At 43.2% G+C, this 21540-nt stretch overlaps 1 protein-coding gene across 1 annotated transcript in view; it reads left to right on the top strand.

The window, feature by feature from the left end:
• LOC139757884 (uncharacterized) overlaps nucleotides 1–15133 on the top strand; it is a 237614-nt gene extending 222481 nt beyond the window's left edge. The window contains 18 exon segments of the mRNA XM_071678806.1: nucleotides 2–1078; nucleotides 2027–2074; nucleotides 4706–4834; nucleotides 5983–6135; nucleotides 6438–6610; nucleotides 6996–7340; nucleotides 7528–7695; nucleotides 7936–8054; nucleotides 9745–9829; nucleotides 10287–10455; nucleotides 10706–10815; nucleotides 12101–12328; nucleotides 12503–12598; nucleotides 12920–13012; nucleotides 13285–13406; nucleotides 13748–13902; nucleotides 14289–14452; nucleotides 14783–15133. Of these exon segments, the coding sequence (XP_071534907.1) occupies nucleotides 2–1078; nucleotides 2027–2074; nucleotides 4706–4834; nucleotides 5983–6135; nucleotides 6438–6610; nucleotides 6996–7340; nucleotides 7528–7695; nucleotides 7936–8054; nucleotides 9745–9829; nucleotides 10287–10455; nucleotides 10706–10815; nucleotides 12101–12328; nucleotides 12503–12598; nucleotides 12920–13012; nucleotides 13285–13406; nucleotides 13748–13902; nucleotides 14289–14452; nucleotides 14783–15118 (3770 nt within the window). The 3' untranslated portion in view covers nucleotides 15119–15133.
• The last annotated feature ends 6407 nt before the right edge of the window (nucleotides 15134–21540 follow it).

Below are 21540 nucleotides of genomic sequence, written 5' to 3'. Positions count from 1 at the left end.
CAGAGGAAGCCCAGGAGAAGAGTCACTACCCAGGAAGAAGAAACCACAGAAGTCACCTTGCAGAAACCGAAGGAGAAGGATCAGCCTGTTGAGGAGGTGACCGAGGAGTTCAGAGTCAGAAGACCGAAGAAGAAGCCCGAGGAACCCACGGAAGATGTTTACGAAGAGGTCACGATTAAGAAAGAGGCCCCCGAACCAGAGGAGGTTACGGAAGAGGTCAGCATCAGGAGGAGACCTAAGGCCAAGAAGTCATTCGTGACTGAGGAGATTAGTGAAGAATTTACCCTGAGGAGGCCAGAGGAGGAGCCGACAGACGAGGGACCAAGCGAGGTAAGAGAAGACGTCGTTATAAAGAGAAAACCGAAGCCGTTCGTCAGGGAGAAGCAAGAGATATCCGAAGAGGTTGAGATGAAGTTAACGAAGCCAAAGGACTTCACTCATGAGGAGACGACCGAAGATGTGGAAATAAAGATGAAGAGACCGAAGAAGAAGTACTCTGTTACGGAGGAAACCATTGAGTCTAAGATGGTGATCCAGGAGTCAGACGAAGAACCCGAGATTGTCTACGAGGAGCTGGAAGACGTGGTGGTCTTGCAGAAGTTCGTGACTGACGACAGCGAAGTCGCTGAGGAAGTCATCCAGTTCCAGAGGAGGAAACCCAGGAGGTCTTTGGTAACGACACATGAGGATGACCAGACGGTAATAATAAAGAAACATATCATTGATGAGACTGACACTGGACCGAAATCTCCCGAAGAGATTAAGGAATCCTTCCAAGTGAAACTGCCGAAGAAGAAGAAGAAGTATAGGGTTGAGGATGAGGATGAGGTCGAGGTAGGTGTAAGACTCAGGAAAGAACCTGTGTTTGAGGTTGGGGAAGATGTGGAAGAAAGCTTCAAAATAAAGTCAATGGAACCCGAAGAGGAGGAGTTCGAGGAATATGAGGATCGCGATGTTGAAGGTAAATTCACCTTTGGCCTGCCAAAGAAACACATACAGAAGCGGACTGAGGAAATAGAAACTACCCAAATGATCAAGCTTCCTCCCCTACCCAAACAACCTCCTGTCTTCGTCCAAGGTTAGACATCCTGCAGGAGTACTATACTGCTCCCCAAGGAGGAGTCTGTCACTGCTCCTAATATATACTCACCCTCCAATTAATCCCAATTGACTCTCTTTATTTCCATTGACAGTTTGCCTTTTTATTTAATTTGCCCATGCAATTTCCTCCTCTTCTTTACCATAGAATATTACCTAACATATGCATAACACACTACAAAATTATCAACGCCTTTTTATTCTGCCTTTAACGTCATATATATATATATATATATATATATATATATATATATATATATATATATATATATATATATATATATATATATATAGATGTATGTATATATATGATTATCAGTTTATCAGCATTTCTGAACATGTCGAAGTCTGCGTGATATGTACATAAATTATTTGACTTGGCGCCAGGGTCTTCCAAGGCAGATAACACCATTATCAGCAGCCACTCGACACAGTCTTCCTCTCAGTTTACACTCGTCACGAGAGATGACCGTGTACTTAAGCCGCTCTAATATTTCTGTGCTAAGCTTTTGACTTTTTTTTTCTATCATTTTATGTTGTGCTTCCGCTGTTATTTTTGGAGTATATGGTGTTCTTTCAGTGTTGTTCTATCGTTATGTTTTAAGGTTCGCTAATCAATTCCATTTCAGGTTATGGATTATTATTATTTTTTTTTTCTCTAATTAATCTTTTCCTTTCACAGGATCTGAATAAAAAAATTTCCTTTTTTCAGTGAAATACCAAAAAAAACAATTCATAAATCAATCAAACAGAACAAAATTACATGATATATAGATATATCTACAAAAAAAATAACTTTTTTTGAAACTAATGTGAATATACAGCTTCCATGGATGAACATAAATCACTTATCAGAGAAATAAAATGACATTATACTTGTCTCCCGCTGGAGGCGACACATGCTCACTCAAATCTCCACAATTTTCAGAAGATGTCCAAATGCAAATACAGGTTGCTGTTCAATCCCCGACTGAAGGTAAACACACAGTAACATATGGCTTCACGTGCATAATGCTTCTGTCGTCTCTCTACTGTGTTGAAAGTCTCTGTTACATGTACAGCTCTAGACCTCATCTCTGTTGCTTATAGAACTGTAGACCTCATCTCTGTTGCCTTTAGAACTCTAGACCTCATCTCTGTTGCCTTTAGAACTCTAGACCTCATCTCTGTTGCCTTTAGAACTCTAGACCTCATCTCTGTTGCCTTTAGAACTCTAGACCTCATCTCTGTTGCCTGTAGAACTCTAGACCTCATCTCTGTTGCCTGTAGAACTCTAGACCTCATCTCTGTTGCCTGTAGAACTTTAGACCTCATCTCTGTTACTTGGCCAGCTCTTGACCTCTTCTATATTACCTGTAGAGCTTTTGACTTCTCGTCTGTTGCTTTTTATAAATCTTTGCTTCTTCTCTGTTACCTGTGAAGCTTTTTGGCTTCTCCTCTGTTACCTCTACAGGCTCTTGCCTTCTCCCTTATTTGTTCAGCTTTTGGCTTCTCTGTTACCTTCAGAGGTTTAGCTTCTTCTCTGTTGCTTGTACAGTTTTGGCTTCTTCTCTGTTACTTGTACAGTTTTGGCTTCTTCTTTGTAACCTATTGAGCTCTTAGCATCTCCTGTATAACCTGATCAGCTCTTTAACAGCACTGTCAACTTCTTTTGTTAACCCGTTAAGCTGTTAACTACTCTGCGACCTATACAGCTGTTAAACTTCCTCGGTTATCTTTACTGCTGTTAGCCACCTCCCTGTTACCCGTACAACTGTTAACTACTCCTCTGTTATCCGTGCAGTAGTTAGCTACTACATCTCTGTTCGCTGTGAAGCTGTCAAATGATCGTTTGTTATCTGTTTAGCAGTTAACTATTCCTCTGTTGACTCAACGGTCACTAGTTACTCCTTTCCTGTTTCCTGGATAGCCGTAAACTGCTCTTCTGTTGTCTGTACACCTGTTAACTACTCTGTTGCCTGCACAACTGCTAAATACTCTTCTGTTACCTTTTCACTGATAACTACTCCTCTGTCACCTATACAGCTGTTTCCTTGCACTGTTTCTTGATTGCTGTTAAACTCCTGTTACCTGTACAGCTGTTCCTTCCTCATTCTTTAACACCTGTTGACTCTTTCTGTGTTACCTGAACAGCTGTTAACTATGCTATCTGTTCACCCCAGCCTAACCACGAGGTATACGCAAGATAACAAGCTTGTATTTATGGTCTTATCAACACGAAATCCTCTGGGTTAGTGATGATTGCCTGCCAAGGCATACAGAGAGATGTATCACTCGAAGACCTGAAACCAAGTTGGTGTCTTGTGTGTGTCATCAAGTAATCACTAATCACTTCCAATCCCTGCATCTGTCAGCTAATGGGATTGGTGGTAATCTTTCAGCTTTGCCCCTCTCTTGCAACGTCGGCCAGCACGCACTCACAGCAACACGTATGCTTTACATATTGTTGAAGAGAACAATATACTCTTGCTCTCATCCCCTGACAGACTCACTCTTGCCTACACTAGAGAGAGAGAGAGTTTCACGCACTCCTTAGGCAGAGTGCGTGGTTACCTCACATATCTCACAGTGTTATATATGTCTGTAAAGGCACCAAACTAATGATTTCCCATATATATATATATATATATATATATATATATATATATATATATATATATATATATATATATATATATATATTAGATGTAGTTCAAGCAACAGTACATAACATAGTATACCACTTTACTCTAACCTCATCAAGACACGTCATCTTCAGCTCATCGTATGGCTAATTAATCTCATTAATCAGGTCTTAATGAAGAGCTGCATCTCTGGTGTTGGCTTCAACATGCAGAAGCCTATCTCTGGTGTTGGCTTCACCATACAGAAGGCCATCTCTGGTGTTGGCTTCAACATGCAGAAGCCTATCTCTGGTGTTGGCTTCACCATGCAGAAGCCCATTTCTGGTGTTGGCTTCAACATGCAGAAGCCCATCTCTGGTGTTGGCTTCAACATGCAGAAGCCTATCTCTGGTGTTGGCTTCAACATGCAGAAGCCCATCTCTGGTGTTGGCTTCAACATGCTGAAGCCGATAAGTCCCAGCCATCTCTGGTGTTGGCTTCAACATGCTGAAGCCGATCAGGCCCAGCCATCTCTGGTGTTGGCTTCAACATGTTGAAGCCCATCAGGTCCTGCCATCTCTGGTGCTGGCTTCAACATGCAGAGGCCCATCTCTGGTGCTGGTTTCAACATTCAGAAGCCCCTCTCTGGTGTTGATTTCAACATGCTGAAGCCCATCAGGTTCTGGTATCTCTGGTGTTGACTTCAACATGCTGAAGCCCATCTCTGGTGCTGGCTTCAACATTCAGAAGCCCATCTCTGGTGCTGGCTTCATCATGCAGAAGCTCATCTCTGGTGCTGGCTTCAACATGCAGAAGCCCATCTCTGGTGTTGACCTCAACATGCTGAAACCCATCAGGTTTTGGTGTCTCTGGTGTTGACTTCAACATGCTGAAGCCCACCAGGTTCTGCCACCTCTGACATTGGCTTCAACCCCCGAGGCGGCGGCCATAGCCCCTCCTGCCGTCCTGGCAGCATTGCTAACGCTAGACCTTATCCCTCCCAGCTATGGAGATCGCACCACCCTTCTCAGTCAAGTCCGGAGACCAGCTACGCGCTACGGTGACCTACGTGGCAGACACCACCCAGGAGAACGCCATGCACCTGGTGGAGGGAGAACGTGTTTACATCATAGGTAGGTGCCAGGAAGCCCTCAGTCTTAAGTATCATAAGTAGGTGCTGGCAAGTCCTCATGTCTTTCTTAAGTATCATAAGTAGGTGCTGGCAAGTTCTCATGTCTTTCTTAAGTATCATAAGTAGGTGCTGGCAAGTTCTCATGTCTTTCTTAAGTATCATAAGTAGGTGCTGGCAAGTTCTCATGTCTTTCTTAAGTATCATAAGTAGGTGCTGGCAAGTCCTCATGTCTTTCTTAAGTATCATAAGTAGGTGCTGGCAAGTCCTCATGTCTTTCTTAAGTATCATAAGTAGGTGCTGGCAAGTCCTCATGTCTTTCTTAAGTATCGTAAGTAGGTGCTGGCAAGTCCTCATGTCTTTCTTAAGTATCATAAGTAGGTGCTGGCAAGTCCTCATGTCTTTCTTAAGTATCATAAGTAGGTGCTGGCGATGTCTTTCTTAAGTATCATAGGTAGTTACCAACCAGTAAGCCTTCATGTCTTTCTTAAAACAACACGACTTCATTTCTTCTTTGAACATCCATTTGTCTACCACATGACACTGTGTCGTGAACTACCATTTAATCATTTGATGTAGAAATATATCGTTTAAGAAATAGTCTGCCTCTATCGCGTGCGATATTTTCAGTATGAGGGTATGTGTGTAACTTGTTATTCGTATAAACGACTTAATTAGCAAGTCAGTCAAAAAAAACATTTATACAGTATACAACCTGTCAGCTGTATTACACCACTATTTATACATCATACAACCCGTCAGCTGTAGCATCCCACCATTTATACATCAAAAGACCCATCAGCTGTAGTATCCCACCAATAGAAATAGTTCCCATCAATTTTTGTTCAGTTCCTCACCTTCTAGAACAAAACCTGTAGCCCTCCAGAGTGTTCACGGAGGATGGGGAGAGAAAGCCTTTGCTTCGCAAACCTTTTCTTCTGCTTTGAAGGGGACATTCTTCTTTCCTTAAAATAGCGTTAAGGCCAGACCACCACGCCCGGACCTTGGGTCTGTGTGGTCTGTGTATGTACGTGACTCAATTTAACTCTTCCATCTCCCTGTACACACACACACACACACACACACACACACACACACACACACACACACACACACACGTCTTCATCACCCTCTCCCTTTTCCTCCTGACAGAGGCTACAAACAGCGACTGGTGGTTCGTGAAGAAGCACCTGACGCTGGAGAAGGGTTACGTGCCCGCCAAGCTCCTGGCTGAGGAGGTTACTTATACACACTACGTACAGAAGAAACTTGAGGATAAGATTAACAAGTTGCCCACCTTTGAGAGTGAGTTGATCTGCTCTCCCAGCCTTCATGAGCAGCACTGGTTCCTGTACTGTATTGCAAATCAGTCATGCCCTTAACTTTAATCTTTTCTCAATTGTTATACTCTGTTACTAAAGTTGATTCTTGTTACTTAAAGATTATCTTTCCACTGCAGAACTGAATTTTGGAATTGAATTAATGAATCTCTTCGATGATAATTGTCTTGTAAAGATTACTTTTCCATTACAGAATTGAATTACAGAACTGAATTTAGGGATCTCTCCGATGGTGAATGTTACGTAAAGATTACCTTTCCATTGCAGAACTGAAGAAGGGTCAGAAATCAGAGCCTCCTAAGATGGTAACTCAGATTGAGCCCCAGATGGTGGTTGATGGGCAGGAGGCACAGTTCGTATGTAAGGTTAAGGGTTCTCCACGTCCCAACATCACCTGGTTTAGGCAGACTGCCATCATCAAGCCATCAGAGGAGTTCCAGGTAACGCACCTCAGAGACGGCTGACTTTAGAACAGAATCATGGTCTTAAGTGCATCTCTTAATGAGCTGAGATATTAACGTAAGGGTGATCAGTTCCAAGGACAAGAATATCTTTGAGGAACTTGTACAGGAATGGTAAATATTCCTTCTCCTCTTCCTCCTCCTTCTCTTCCTATTCTTAGACTGATAGTTCCTTTCCTCTGGCGTGAGGACACTCTTCGGGAGGGAAGAGGCAGCAGTGCCTTCCTCCCTTCAATCACCTCTGGGCAGAGAAGACGCAGAGGGAACATGGTAGCCTCCTCCCTCCCTTGGTGATTCCTCTCCTCTCGCCCGAGAAGAATCTTGGCGACTGAGGAACTAGATATATGAACTGTCAATATTCCAGGTGTTCTACTCCGACGACAACACTGTGACGCTCGTGGTGAAGGAGGTCTTCCCAGAGGACGCGGGCATCTTCACTTGTGTGGCCAAGAACCAGGCCGGCTATGCCTCCTGCAGCGCCGAACTGGTTGTCGAAGGCCCACTCAGTGACCACGGCTCCGATTCCATGGGAGCTTCCCGCCGCAGCTTGAGCAGAGAGTCTTCTGTCTGCGACATCATGGAAGGCATTCCACCAACTTTCGCCAACAAGCCGACAGAGAAGACCGTCGAGGAGGGAACTCAGCTGGAAATGGACGTGCGATTGGTGGCTATTCCAGAACCCGAAATTATCTGGAAGAAAGACGGACGGGTGAGGCAGCCAAGCGAACGGAACAGTTCTTGGAAATAAATGAACTTCAAGAATCTTGTATACTTGCGATAACATCTTTCTCTATGGATATAAGACTTATCGAGTTTTCCTTTGACATATGCTGTGGATAACGCATCTATGGTTCGATTTTCTTGTGTTTCTAACGATTTTTCGCTATCGTGTTCAGGTACTGCGCGACTCCGATCGTATGCGCATTATTAAGCAGAAGGATGTGCACGCCTACCGCTCTGTCGTGATCATCAAGGGCGCTAAGAAAGACGACGAAGGCTCGTATGATGTCTTGGTCAAGAACCGTGAAGGAGAGGCCAAGAACCAAGTCATTCTCAAAGTCACTGTAAGTTCCTGATGTCTTTATCGCTAAGTAATCGACTACGTCGTATTAAATGCCATTTTGATTCATAGGATTAAGGTCACATAATTATTATATGGTTACACTTTGTTATAGATTATGATAGTTTTATTCCTAGTGGTACGTATACTTTCTCCCCATGATCGTTTTATTTCTAGTGGTACGTATATTATTCTCCCCATGATCGTTTTATCTCTAGTGGTACGTATATTACTCTCCCCAAAGGCTCCTGAGGTTCCCATCTTTGAAGAGAAGTTCCCAGACCAAACTGTGGAGTCGGAAGGGACGATCCGTCTGGTCGCCAGGATCCGTGGTGTCCCGGCACCCGATGTCACGTGGAGCAGGTCAGTTGATGATGTGTCGCTTCCCCTCACTCCCCTCCTGACACCTCATCCTGTGTGCGACTGAGCAGCCGCTCGCTGATGGCCTCGGCCCAACGCCTGGCATAACCTGTTGTTGTCTCGGCGGGAAACGCTGAGCATCTTTAGCTCCACTGCCCGATCTATTCCTCACTCGCTTGTAATCTTCTTTGTTTATCTTTTACTTAACTCCTCTCACTCCTTCCTGCCTCAAGATCTTTAGTTATATTTCATCATCTCCCCCTTTTTTAAGTTCTGCCTTTCAGTCAACATTTATATATATATTCTCATATATTAACTATGCCATGCTTGCTATTGTTTGTATTAAAAATAAAATCACACTTGCATTTTTTTTTTGTTATTTTGCTTGGAAGCAGCAGCCCCAAAACAACATAAAAGATATACTCACTAAATCCTCATGACTTTAACTAAAGTAACGTCACATGTCACTCTCATGACATAACTTACCCCCCCCCCCCCCTTTAGTGAATTTATTGAATTAACCTGCCTGCCTATACTCACGCGGCCTGCCTCCTCCTACCACACCACTGCCTCTAGGAATGGCAAGAGGCTCAAGGTGGGGAAGAATCTGGTCATGACCTTCCAAGAGGAGTTGGCTGTGCTTGAAATACGCAGCGTCTTACCCAAGGAAGACTCGGGCAAATACACATGCACTGCCACCAATAAAGTTGGCAAGGCTACCCACTCGGCCAATGTGACTGTGGGAGTCGACATAGTGTAAGTACACACGGGTTCATCTATAAGGGTCATCCCCCTTCCACTCTGCTGGCCGATGGAAAGGTAGTTCCTCCTAGACCCATGTGTTTATTTACTCTCAGTCCGTTTATATATATATATATATATATATATATATATATATATATATATATATATATATATATATATATATATATAGATGGATAGATAGATAGATAGTTATATATATAGATGGATATATGGATAGATAGATAGGTAGCTAGATAGATAAGAGGAAATGGTTTCTCATTCTGTTTCTTTAGCCTGAACTAGTGTGAGGTATGGATGGTGGAGCACCTGCACCATTCAGCCATGTGGTTATCGTAGGGTAACAAGGTCACGGGGTCATCCTAGATTGTATGGAGGAAGTTGTTTATTTCAGATCTTCAGAAAATATGACGAGATAATGGAGATATATCCTGTATAGAAGTATACCTTACGCTCAATCTGAATGCTTATGCGTTTAGCCTCATCTATGTTTCTATACTCCAACATGACTGGAATTATATAGTTGTCTGTTAACTCCGTCCTTACTATGGTCTAGTATTATGGGAGAGATAACATCTCACATAGTAACTCACATCTGACACATCCTAGTCATAGGAAACCATCATAGTAACATAACCAGTTAAGTAAAATACTTTTCCTTGCCAATTCCCTCGTGAATACCTTTCTCGGTTCCATGATTCATACGTCTGATATACCATTTATGATGATCATGCTGTCATATCTTTTGATGGAAGAAATTAGATCTTATTTACCACGTCAGGTGCTTCGTGCACCAAACTGCTTTTACCACTGGGGAAGGCAACACTGAATCTAGATTAGGAACATATCATCTCTCTCTTTCATTGGTCAAGGTATAGCGGTTCCTGCTAGTCTCCACACAGCCCCTCGCTAACCTGTGGTTCCTTTTCAGTACCTTCAAGCGAGGTCTCGAGTCCTGTGTCGTTGATGAGGGCTCCGAGGTGGTGCTCGAGTGTCGCACTTCGAAGGAGAAGTCGGTAAGAGAGGTTGTCTGTGTCGGGGGTCTGTGTAGGTGAGGTTCACCTTGACGTAATCAAAATCGGTATTAAAATTTTGTGGATGTCAGTTCAAATGATTTCCATATGAAAAAGATGGTAATCATTACATGAATGCTGATGATATTATGAGCTAGATTGCTACAAAATTACCTTACATCATTCAATACGCTTTTAATCACCTATCACTTCAGAAAATCATTTCAGGAAGATTAATGACAGGAAAGTACAGAATGGATTGAATGTTATTTCCAATAAAAGTCATTTTACCTTCAGTCAGCTATGTATATATATAGATCTTACTGTGTTAATAATCCATTACAAAATAGTATTTGAAGACGTATTAAAAGTATAATTACCTCAGACAATAAGGAAACAATTAAAAGAAGAATTATCAGACGAGTTAACTAAAGGAACGCCTCTCCAAACTCTCCTGCAGTGCAAGTGGTTCAAGGGTAAGACGCAGATGAAGATCACCAAGAACGTAACGATAGAACAGGAGGGACTAACACATCGCATGGTCATCCACTCAGCCACTCAGAACGATGCTGGCAGATACACATGCAGCTTTGAAGATCAGTCGACCTTCTGCAACCTCACAGTCAGCGGTAGGACGAATGCTGGAGGTCTTCAGCAGACCATTATGTCTTCCTGCGATTGTATTTTAGATTTTCCTGTTTTAGGTGTAAATGCCCGAGGTCAAAATGATCTTAGTGTACAATGCTTTGATGAGACATTCATTATATTTCGTACAAGTTAAGTTCAGCTTTTCAGTCATTTGTGTCATTATACAGACTGAATCTTTCACATAAAGTTTCAGGCTTTTATGTATTGATTTTTTTCCAACCCACTTTTCAGGTCTTGATGACTTCACTGAGAAGGTTCAGGATGTCGAGGTGCAGGAGAGAGAACAGGCTATCCTGCAAGTTGAAGTTAAGGATAAGAAATCTGTGGTTACATGGCATAAGGTAAGATCCATGACTTTGGGTAGGATATGGTCTTAATTACTCTTACTCTCATAATTACTCATGATACTGCAGGCATTGTCTGTGATCATACAGATCCCGCGACAAGAACGATCATTGCCACTGTATTGCTGTACTCCAAGGGAATACAAACCATTATTGTAACAGCAGAGAACTGGGTCACTTCGAGGTTGCGATAGTCGAAGAGGTCAGCAACTCCGAACTTAATGAAGAGGCGGTACAGAAGTAGAGATAAGGAAAGCTGCCTAAAAAATCTCCTAAATACGGAGATGCCAACAAATTATTCTTGGTCCAGAAGCGATTTGCCAAGTCTGTATTTCAACATGATTACGGCGTTTTGAACTATCCTGTTTCCCACATCTTCTCCAATGCTAACAGTCCTGTTGAAGATAGAGTACTTTGCCTCATTGTATTTAAGACATTTACTTACAAGTACATATTTGTGTCATCGCTACAAGTGAAGGTAGACTGATCAAGCCTTGAACAGCTGCCTAGACCAAGACTGAACAAAGTAAGATCGTGTAGTCGTCTTTTATAAGACTTGTCTCTCGTTGTATCGCGCCTCTGTTATGTTTTGCCTAGCTGGCCCGGGCTCGAATCCCGGTGCGAGTAGATGGGCCACAGCTCGCCCAACCAAGTGTTCATCCTTCCTCTGGTTGGTAGATGAATGGGGTCACAACTTTGCCTGGGGTGAGGCACCACACTTGTGCTTGGCGTAGCCGGTCGACAGCTTATAACCCGGCTCGAGTTAACCCAGGAGTGTCCATGATTGGGACACGTCCCTCACACACAGGCAGCTGAGCCTCCCAAAGTTAGTATTACTCCTTTGATTCACACCAGTACTTTCTCCGTGTCTTTCCATTGACTTGTTGGGGAGGGAAGGTACATGTAGAGCTCATCCTGCAGCCTAGCAGGGAAAAAGACGTGGAATATACCTTGGGATGAATTGGAATATCTTTAAATCCACATGGTGTATTTTCAAGATGGCAGCCCAACAGTTTATGGTATCATATTCATCTGTCTTCTTCATGCCTGTGTTAGTTACTTACGGGAACTTTCTGTACAACAGAATCAAGATGAATGACCCAAAAGTATCATGTTTAATCAACTCCAGTTGTTATATTTGCTTTCAGTTCCATAATTACTTTTCTTTGCTGATAAAAAATACATTCATTTTTTGATCGGTCATACAGTTGAAATAACTAATCATAAACGATAAACATAGAATGAATTTCTGATTATTATTCCTCTCGTTTCCCTTCAACAGGATGGCGAAGAAATAACAGAGAAAAACAAACGGTTCAAACTGGTCACCGAGGAGAAGACACGAAAACTGGTCATCGCGGAAGCCACACTGTCCGACGAAGGAGAGTACACGTGTGTGGTGGGCGACCAGGAGTGCACGGCCGAGCTGACGGTGAGGGAACTGCCAGCAGAGATTGTGAGGAAGATGAAGGATCAAGTCGTCTCGAAGGGCAGCAGGGCTACCATGGAGGTACGAACCTGGAACAGCATAAGCTTTAGCTACACTTTCCAGCTTTTCTGGAAATGTGATATTACGTACGCAGTGGATGGAGATGTCTCTTTTTTTGTGTGTCTTTTCGATAACAGTGAGTGTCCTTGTGGAATGTCAAGCTGCTGGTTTTGATAGTAACGTTTCCATTCACAGGTGGAACTGACCAAGGGCGACGCAGTCATCACATGGTATAAGGATAAGAAAGAAATCAGATTCTCCGACCATTACCAACTCTCTATTGACGGCAAGGTGAGGCCTCAGTGCTGAGTGGGGACCGGAATATTGAGCAGAAAGTCATTTAAAAAGACTGGGTTGTAAAATGGGTTGTCACCAGTTTCTTGTATACTGATTCGTGGCCATGTCTGTCACAGCAAACGCACGTTTCATAAATTCACTGTCAATTCAGATGAAACAAAATCTATGTTGAATTTAAAGTAAATTTATTGAAAATTTAAGTAGAATTAATGTATCATAAATTGAAATAAAACCACACTTGCTATCCTACCATAAATTGAAATGACACCAAACTGGCTATACTAGTCACTGTAAATCATATGTATTGCTAAACAGGTTCAGCGGCTGATGGTTTACAACTGCCAATTGGAAGATAGCGGCACGTACAAGGCTGTGGTGGGCAAGAGCGAGTGTTCCGCCACACTCAAGGTCAGTATAGTACACACGCTCACTATATACTCACTACACGCTCACCAGATACGAGATTACCTTTATATTTCTCCTCCCGAGGATAAATATTGCCCTTTGGTAGACTGTCAGTGTTAGTGTTCTTTCCCATAAGCTCTTACATAGATATGCGTAAGAAAATAAAGTAGTAGTTTGCCGAATTATGAAGTTTTTATTAAGAGTGGAATACTGTGTATGGAATTTTTTGTATATGGAAACGTAAAACCATTTCTATTTGATGGATTTCATCTCAGGTTGAGCTCCAGGCAGAAGGGGACTTCTCGAAGAAGCTTCCAGCTCAGATGGACGTCAACTACAAGGCCGACGCCACCTTCATTGTGGAGATCACCAAGGACTATGAAGTCAAGTGGTTCAGGTGAGCAACGCGGTCAGTGATGCCTCATTTCATCCTGAAGTCAGTGTTGGCTTCTACTGCGTTCTGTATGAAGTCACTGTGGCCTTTCGCTGTGCTCTAGTTGAAGTCACTGTAGCCTTTTACAACGTTCTGTATGAAGTCACTGTGGCCTTCTGCTACGTTCTCTACGAAGTCACTGTAGCCATCTGTGCTCTATAGCTTTTACAAGACTTTATCTTCCATATTAGATTGTGTGTATAAAACTTTCTGATATCTATCTAACATGTGACATATATGTTTGGTAATGATTGGTTCTCTAACGTCACCACACGACCCATGGCTGATCCGATTGCGTATCACAGCAATGGCAAGGAGTTGAAACCTTCCGAAAAGTACGTCATCAAGAAGGAAGGCAAGAGGAGGATCTTGATCGTCAAGACTGTTATTCAGACCGATGTCTCCGAGTACTCCTGTGTCCTCGCCAACCTCAAGACCTCGTGTAAACTCAATGTTGTCCGTGAGTAGGAACAGTTTACTGAGGCATCGAACATGTTTGATTTGATCACCAGCTCAATGGATTAGCTATTTGTGTTTCCATCATTCCAAAGAATTATATATATATATATATATATATATATATATATATATATATATATATATATATATATATATATATATATATATGCTAGAAGTACACAAGGAAACGGAAGATTCGAAGCGTCAAGAGCTTTCGTATATTTTCATCGTATGTACTGAGTGCAGACATTAGATTCTGGTTCTCTTTTTCTATGTTCAATCTTATTGTAATTACACGAAAGCGCTTGACAATTCGTATTTGACATATATATATATATATATGAAATGCGTTCTAGATGATTAGTTACAACTGGCTTTGCCTGACAGGTATGGAAACTGCCCCCAAGATTGACAAGGAATTCCAGAAGGTGGAGGTGGTCGTTCCTAAGGGCAAGGACGTCACGCTGAAGGTGCCCTTCACGGCCTACCCAACTCCCAAGGTCTCCTGGTACCACAGAGGACAACTCCTCAGTACAGAAGATACTGGAAAGGTAAGCTCAGTCCAAGAACCCTTTTCCAGCAGTTACAGGGCTGTCCTACATCCAAGAGCAGGGAAATGATGGACTCCCTTAGAGTGAGAATTCCTGGTTGAGTCTGTACTTCGTCTCGTCAGTAGATGTCGGTACAGCCTCGCCCAAGGCGACTTCTCACTCACGGTGTAGCTAAAGCTTGATGGAGTCCGGTAACGCCAGCTTGTGTATCACAGAATAGGATCACAGATCATTTGGTAGTGAAGGAGAATGCTATATATTGCCTTCGTCTCATATGGCGTTTATTCCAGTGTGTTACACGCTTCAGAATTCTTGTCTCTGACCCAACAGTTGCTGCCGACCGTGTCGGAGAATTCCGCCTCCATCACAATCAAGCAAGTTGAGAACATTGACTGTGGAGAATACAGGGTCAAGCTCGCCAACGACTGTGGAGCAGCGTATGCTGACTTCACCATCAAGATCCTAGGTAGGTATCGCCCTACCTCCTCCACTACGTATAATAAAGAGGAATCCAAACGAATACAAAGGAATTCAAACAGAATTAGACCATTTGGTGTTATCGAGGCTGTTTGTGGTAGTGGAAGACACATGAATATCGTGTATCAGTGTGGTAGGAGTAGAAATGCGTACATATCAAAGAGAAAACATTACTTTTCACATAGCTAGGGAGGCGTAGATGATGATGATGACATCAAGGCATCGTTAGTGTTTAGCTGGAATATTCAAGGTTACATCTGCAGCAGTGATAAGTGCAAGAAGCTTGGGTTAAACCAGTATAGGAAGTTTGATCTAAACCTGTCCATAAAGCTTGTTTTAGACCCGTATGGGAAGCGGTGTTTGAATTAGTTCAGTAAGATTGGCCTTTGAACAGTTAGAAAACCTGGCTTAGATCAACAAAGAAGCCTGGCCTAAACCTATAGAGGAAGTTTGGCCTAAACCAGTACAGGAAGCTTTGTATGAACCAGTTATGAAGCTTATCCTAAACCAGAGAAGAAGGAAATAACTGAAAGGAAATAAAGATATTTACCTGGTAATATATACCTTATCATCTTTACGCTGCCAATTGAAATAGATATAATGAAATAATATCTGCTGAGGGAAATTGGTTATCTTTTAGGAATATCATTGAATAAAGTGAGGCGAAATGTTTGTGAATTAGCTAGAGTAGCGCAGGTGTACCAGGTGTGTGGCTGGGGGTGTATGTATATAGTATGTTGGGGAAAATAGTCCACTTCGTTCGTGCTGTTCGTTGGAGAATATCATACGAGAAAGAGCACAATGATAGACCCACTCGAAGCCAGAAGTAAAGTTAATATTTATATTATAGAAAAAAGAAAGTAAGAAAGTAGGTGTTGATAACTTCGTTATGAAGTCTAAATGTATCCATCTTGAACACTGTTCTGAGTTCCGTGTGTGAGTTCCTGTAATATATTATATTCAGAACTAAGGCTCCCAGCACACACACACACACACACACACACACACACACACACACACACACACACACACACACACACACACTGAGTTTATCCTCACAACATCTCATATTCGGTATAAATTTAAAAGAAAACTTTTGAGCCTGGTTCCTTCACCCATTTCCCTGGTGATGTGTATGTTAGTTATACAACTGTATCGGGTCAGTTTTTGATGGTCAGATCACGTTGTATTCAGTGTATAATTGTGGTATTTAAAAATGCCAAAGGTAATGCCACTGTGTGAGTTGAGGTGCCTGTGAGGCACATATGTAGGCATTGGTGTGTGTGAGGAGCGACGTGATATCAAGGATCATGAGGTATTACACCACGTAAGAAATACAGATTGAGAAGTGTTTCTAAACACCACAGTCTTATTGTATCATCTGGTGTGATACTATCATTGTATCTGTGTGTTACTTCACCACTTAAGGAATACAGGATGATCACGTAGCACAGCATCATACCTTCCTGTAGGGTGATCATGTAGCCATGATCATACCTTCCTCCAGGATGATCATGTAGCAATGATCATACCTTCCTCCAGGATGATCATGTAGCGATGATCATACCTTCCTGTAGGGTGATCATGTAGCCATGATCATACCTTCCTCCAGGATGATCATGTAGCGATGATCATACCCTCCTCCAGGATGATCATGTAGCGATGATCATACCTTCCTGTAGGGTGATCATGTAGCCATGATCATACCTTCCTCCAGGATGATCATGTAGCAATGATCATACCTTCCTCCAGGATGATCATGTAGCGATGATCATACCTTCCTGTAGGGTGATCATGTAGCCATGATCATACCTTCCTCCAGGATGATCATGTAGCGATGATCATACCCTCCTCCAGGATGATTATGTAGCAATGATCATACCTTCCTCCAGGATGATCATGTAGCGATGATCATACCCTCCTCCAGGATGATCATGTAGCGATGATCATACCCTCCTCCAGGATGATTATGTAGCAATGATCATACCTTCCTCCAGGATGATTATGTAGCAATGATCATACCTTCCTCCAGGATGATCATGTAGCAATGATCATACCTTCCTCCAGGATGATCATGTAGCAATGATCATACCTTCCTCCAGGATGATCATGTAGCGATGATCATACCTTCCTGTAGGGTGATCATGTAGCCATGATCATACCTTCCTGTAGGGTGATCATGTAGCCATGATCATACCTTCCTCCAGGATGATCATGTAGCGATGATCATACCCTCCTCCAGGATGATTATGTAGCAATGATCATACCTTCCTGTAGGGTGATCATGTAGCAATGATCATACCTTCCTCCAGGATGATCATGTAGCGATGATCATACCTTCCTCCAGGATGATCATGTAGCGATGATCATACCCTCCTCCAGGATGATCATGTAGCAATGATCATACCTTCCTGTAGGGTGATCATGTAGCAATGATCATACCTTCCTCCAGGATGATCATGTAGCGATGATCATACCTTCCTGTAGGGTGATCATGTAGCAATGATCATACCTTCCTCCAGGATGATCATGTAGCGATGATCATACCTTCCTCCAGGATGATCATGTAGCGATGATCATACCTTCCTGTAGGGTGATCATGTAGCAATGATCATACCTTCCTGTAGGGTGATCATGTAGCAATGATCACACCTTCCTACAGGATGATCACGTAGCACAGCATCATACCTTCCTCCAGGATGATCATGTAGCAATGATCACACCTTCCTACAGGATGATCACGTAGCACAGCATCATACCTTCCTCCAGGATGATCATGTAGCGATGATCATACCTTCCTCCAGGATGATCATGTAGCGATGATCATACCTTCCTGTAGGGTGATCATGTAGCAATGATCATACCTTCCTCCAGGATGATCATGTAGCGATGATCATACCTTCCTCCAGGATGATCATGTAGCGATGATCATACCTTCCTGTAGGGTGATCATGTAGCCATGATCATACCTTCCTTTAGGGTGATCATGTAGCCATGATCATACCTTCCTGTAGGGTGATCATGTAGCAATGATCATACCTTCCTGTAGGGTGATCATGTAGCCATGATCATACCTTCCTCCAGGATGATCATGTAGCGATGATCATACCCTCCTCCAGGATGATCATGTAGCGATGATCATACCTTCCTCCAGGATGATCATGTAGCGATGATCATACCTTCCTCCAGGATGATCATGTAGCGATGATCATACCCTCCTCCAGGATGATTATGTAGCAATGATCATACCTTCCTCCAGGATGATCATGTAGCGATGATCATACCCTCCTCCAGGATGATTATGTAGCAATGATCATACCTTCCTGTAGGGTGATCATGTAGCCATGATCATACCTTCCTCCAGGATGATCATGTAGCGATGATCATACCTTCCTCCAGGATGATCATGTAGCGATGATCATACCCTCCTCCAGGATGATTATGTAGCAATGATCATACCTTCCTCCAGGATGATCATGTAGCGATGATCATACCTTCCTGTAGGGTGATCATGTAGCCATGATCATACCTTCCTGTAGGGTGATCATGTAGCCATGATCATACCTTCCTCCAGGATGATCATGTAGCGATGATCATACCTTCCTCCAGGATGATCATGTAGCGATGATCATACCCTCCTCCAGGATGATCATGTAGCAATGATCATACCTTCCTCCAGGATGATCATGTAGCGATGATCATACCCTCCTCCAGGATGATCATGTAGCGATGATCATACCCTCCTCCAGGATGATCATGTAGCGATGATCATACCCTCCTCCAGGATGATTATGTAGCAATGATCATACCTTCCTCCAGGATGATCATGTAGCGATGATCATACCCTCCTCCAGGATGATTATGTAGCAATGATCATACCTTCCTCCAGGATGATCATGTAGCGATGATCATACCTTCCTCCAGGATGATCATGTAGCGATGATCATACCCTCCTCCAGGATGATCATGTAGCGATGATCATACCTTCCTCCAGGATGATCATGTAGCGATGATCATACCTTCCTCCAGGATGATCATGTAGCGATGATCATACCTTCCTGTAGGGTGATCATGTAGCCATGATCATACCTTCCTGTAGGGTGATCATGTAGCCATGATCATACCTTCCTGTAGGGTGATCATGTAGCCATGATCATACCTTCCTGTAGGGTGATCATGTAGCCATGATCATACCTTCCTCCAGGATGATCATGTAGCGATGATCATACCTTCCTCCAGGATGATCATGTAGCGATGATCATACCTTCCTCCAGGATGATCATGTAGCAATGATCATACCTTCCTCCAGGATGATCATGTAGCGATGATCATACCTTCCTCCAGGATGATCATGTAGCGATGATCATACCTTCCTCCAGGATGATCATGTAGCGATGATCATACCTTCCTCCAGGATGATCATGTAGCGATGATCATACCCTCCTCCAGGATGATCATGTAGCGATGATCATACCTTCCTCCAGGATGATCATGTAGCGATGATCATACCTTCCTCCAGGATGATCATGTAGCGATGATCATACCTTCCTCCAGGATGATCATGTAGCGATGATCATACCTTCCTCCAGGATGATCATGTAGCGATGATCATACCTTCCTGTAGGGTGATCATGTAGCCATGATCATACCTTCCTCCAGGATGATCATGTAGCGATGATCATACCCTCCTCCAGGATGATCATGTAGCGATGATCATACCTTCCTCCAGGATGATCATGTAGCAATGATCATACCTTCCTCCAGGATGATCATGTAGCGATGATCATACCTTCCTGTAGGGTGATCATGTAGCCATGATCATACCTTCCTCCAGGATGATCATGTAGCGATGATCATACCTTCCTCCAGGATGATCATGTAGCGATGATCATACCTTCCTCCAGGATGATCATGTAGCGATCATCATACCCTCCTCCAGGATGATCATGTAGCGATGATCATACCCTCCTCCAGGATGATCATGTAGCGATGATCATACCTTCCTGTAGGGTGATCATGTAGCCATGATCATACCTTCCTGTAGGGTGATCATGTAGCCATGATCATACCTTCCTCCAGGATGATCATGTAGCGATGATCATACCCTCCTCCAGGATGATCATGTAGCGATGATCATACCTTCCTGTAGGGTGATCATGTAGCCATGATCATACCTTCCTCCAGGATGATCATGTAGCGATGATCATACCTTCCTCCAGGATGATCATGTAGCGATGATCATACCTTCCTGTAGGGTGATCATGTAGCCATGATCATACCTTCCTCCAGGATGATCATGTAGCGATGATCATACCCTCCTCCAGGATGATTATGTAGCAATGATCATACCTTCCTCCAGGATGATCATGTAGCGATGATCATACCCTCCTCCAGGATGATTATGTAGCAATGATCATACCTTCCTCCAGGATGATCATGTAGCGATGATCATACCCTCCTCCAGGATGATTATGTAGCAATGATCATACCTTCCTGTAGGGTGATCATGTAGCCATGATCATACCTTCCTCCAGGATGATCATGTAGCGATGATCATACCCTCCTCCAGGATGATTATGTAGCAATGATCATACCTTCCTCCAGGATGATCATGTAGCAATGATCATACCTTCCTGTAGGGTGATCATGTAGCCATGATCATACCTTCCTGTAGGGTGATCATGTAGCCATGATCATACCTTCCTGTAGGGTGATCATGTAGCCATGATCATACCTTCCTCCAGGATGATCATGTAGCGATGATCATACCCTCCTCCAGGATGATCATGTAGCGATGATCATACCCTCCTCCAGGATGATCATGTAGCGATGATCATACCTTCCTCCAGGATGATCATGTAGCGATGATCATACCCTCCTCCAGGATGATCATGTAGCGATGATCATACCCTCCTCCAGGATGATTATGTAGCAATGATCATACCTTCCTCCAGGATGATCATGTAGCGATGATCATACCTTCCTGTAGGGTGATCATGTAGCCATGATCATACCTTCCTCCAGGATGATCATGTAGCGATGATCATACCTTCCTCCAGGATGATCATGTAGCGATGATCATACCTTCCTCCAGGATGATCATGTAGCGATGATCATACCCTCCTCCAGGATGATCATGTAGCGATGATCATACCCTCCTCCAGGATGATCATGTAGCGATGATCATACCCTCCTCCAGGATGATCATGTAGCGATGATCATACCTTCCTGTAGGGTGATCATGTAGCCATGATCATACCTTCCTCCAGGATGATCATGTAGCGATGATCATACCCTCCTCCAGGATGATCATGTAGCGATGATCATACCCTCCTCCAGGATGATCATGTAGCGATCATCATACCCTCCTCCAGGATGATTGTGTAGCGATGATCGTACCCTCCTCCAGGATGATCATGTAGCGATGATCATACCTTCCTCCAGGATGATCATGTAGCGATGATCATACCTTCTTCCTGGATGATCATGTAGCGATGATCATACCCTCCTCCAGGATGATCATGTAGCGATCATCATACCCTCCTCCAGGATGATTATGTAGCAGTGATCATACTTTCCTACAGGATGATCATGTAGAGATGGTCATACCT

The sequence above is a fragment of the Panulirus ornatus genome, chromosome 28 (genome assembly GCF_036320965.1).
Source record: "Panulirus ornatus isolate Po-2019 chromosome 28, ASM3632096v1, whole genome shotgun sequence".
NCBI classification, from domain to species: domain Eukaryota; kingdom Metazoa; phylum Arthropoda; class Malacostraca; order Decapoda; family Palinuridae; genus Panulirus; species Panulirus ornatus.
Note: the sequence above shows the minus strand (reverse complement) of the source record. Positions and strands in the feature narration are given on the sequence as shown.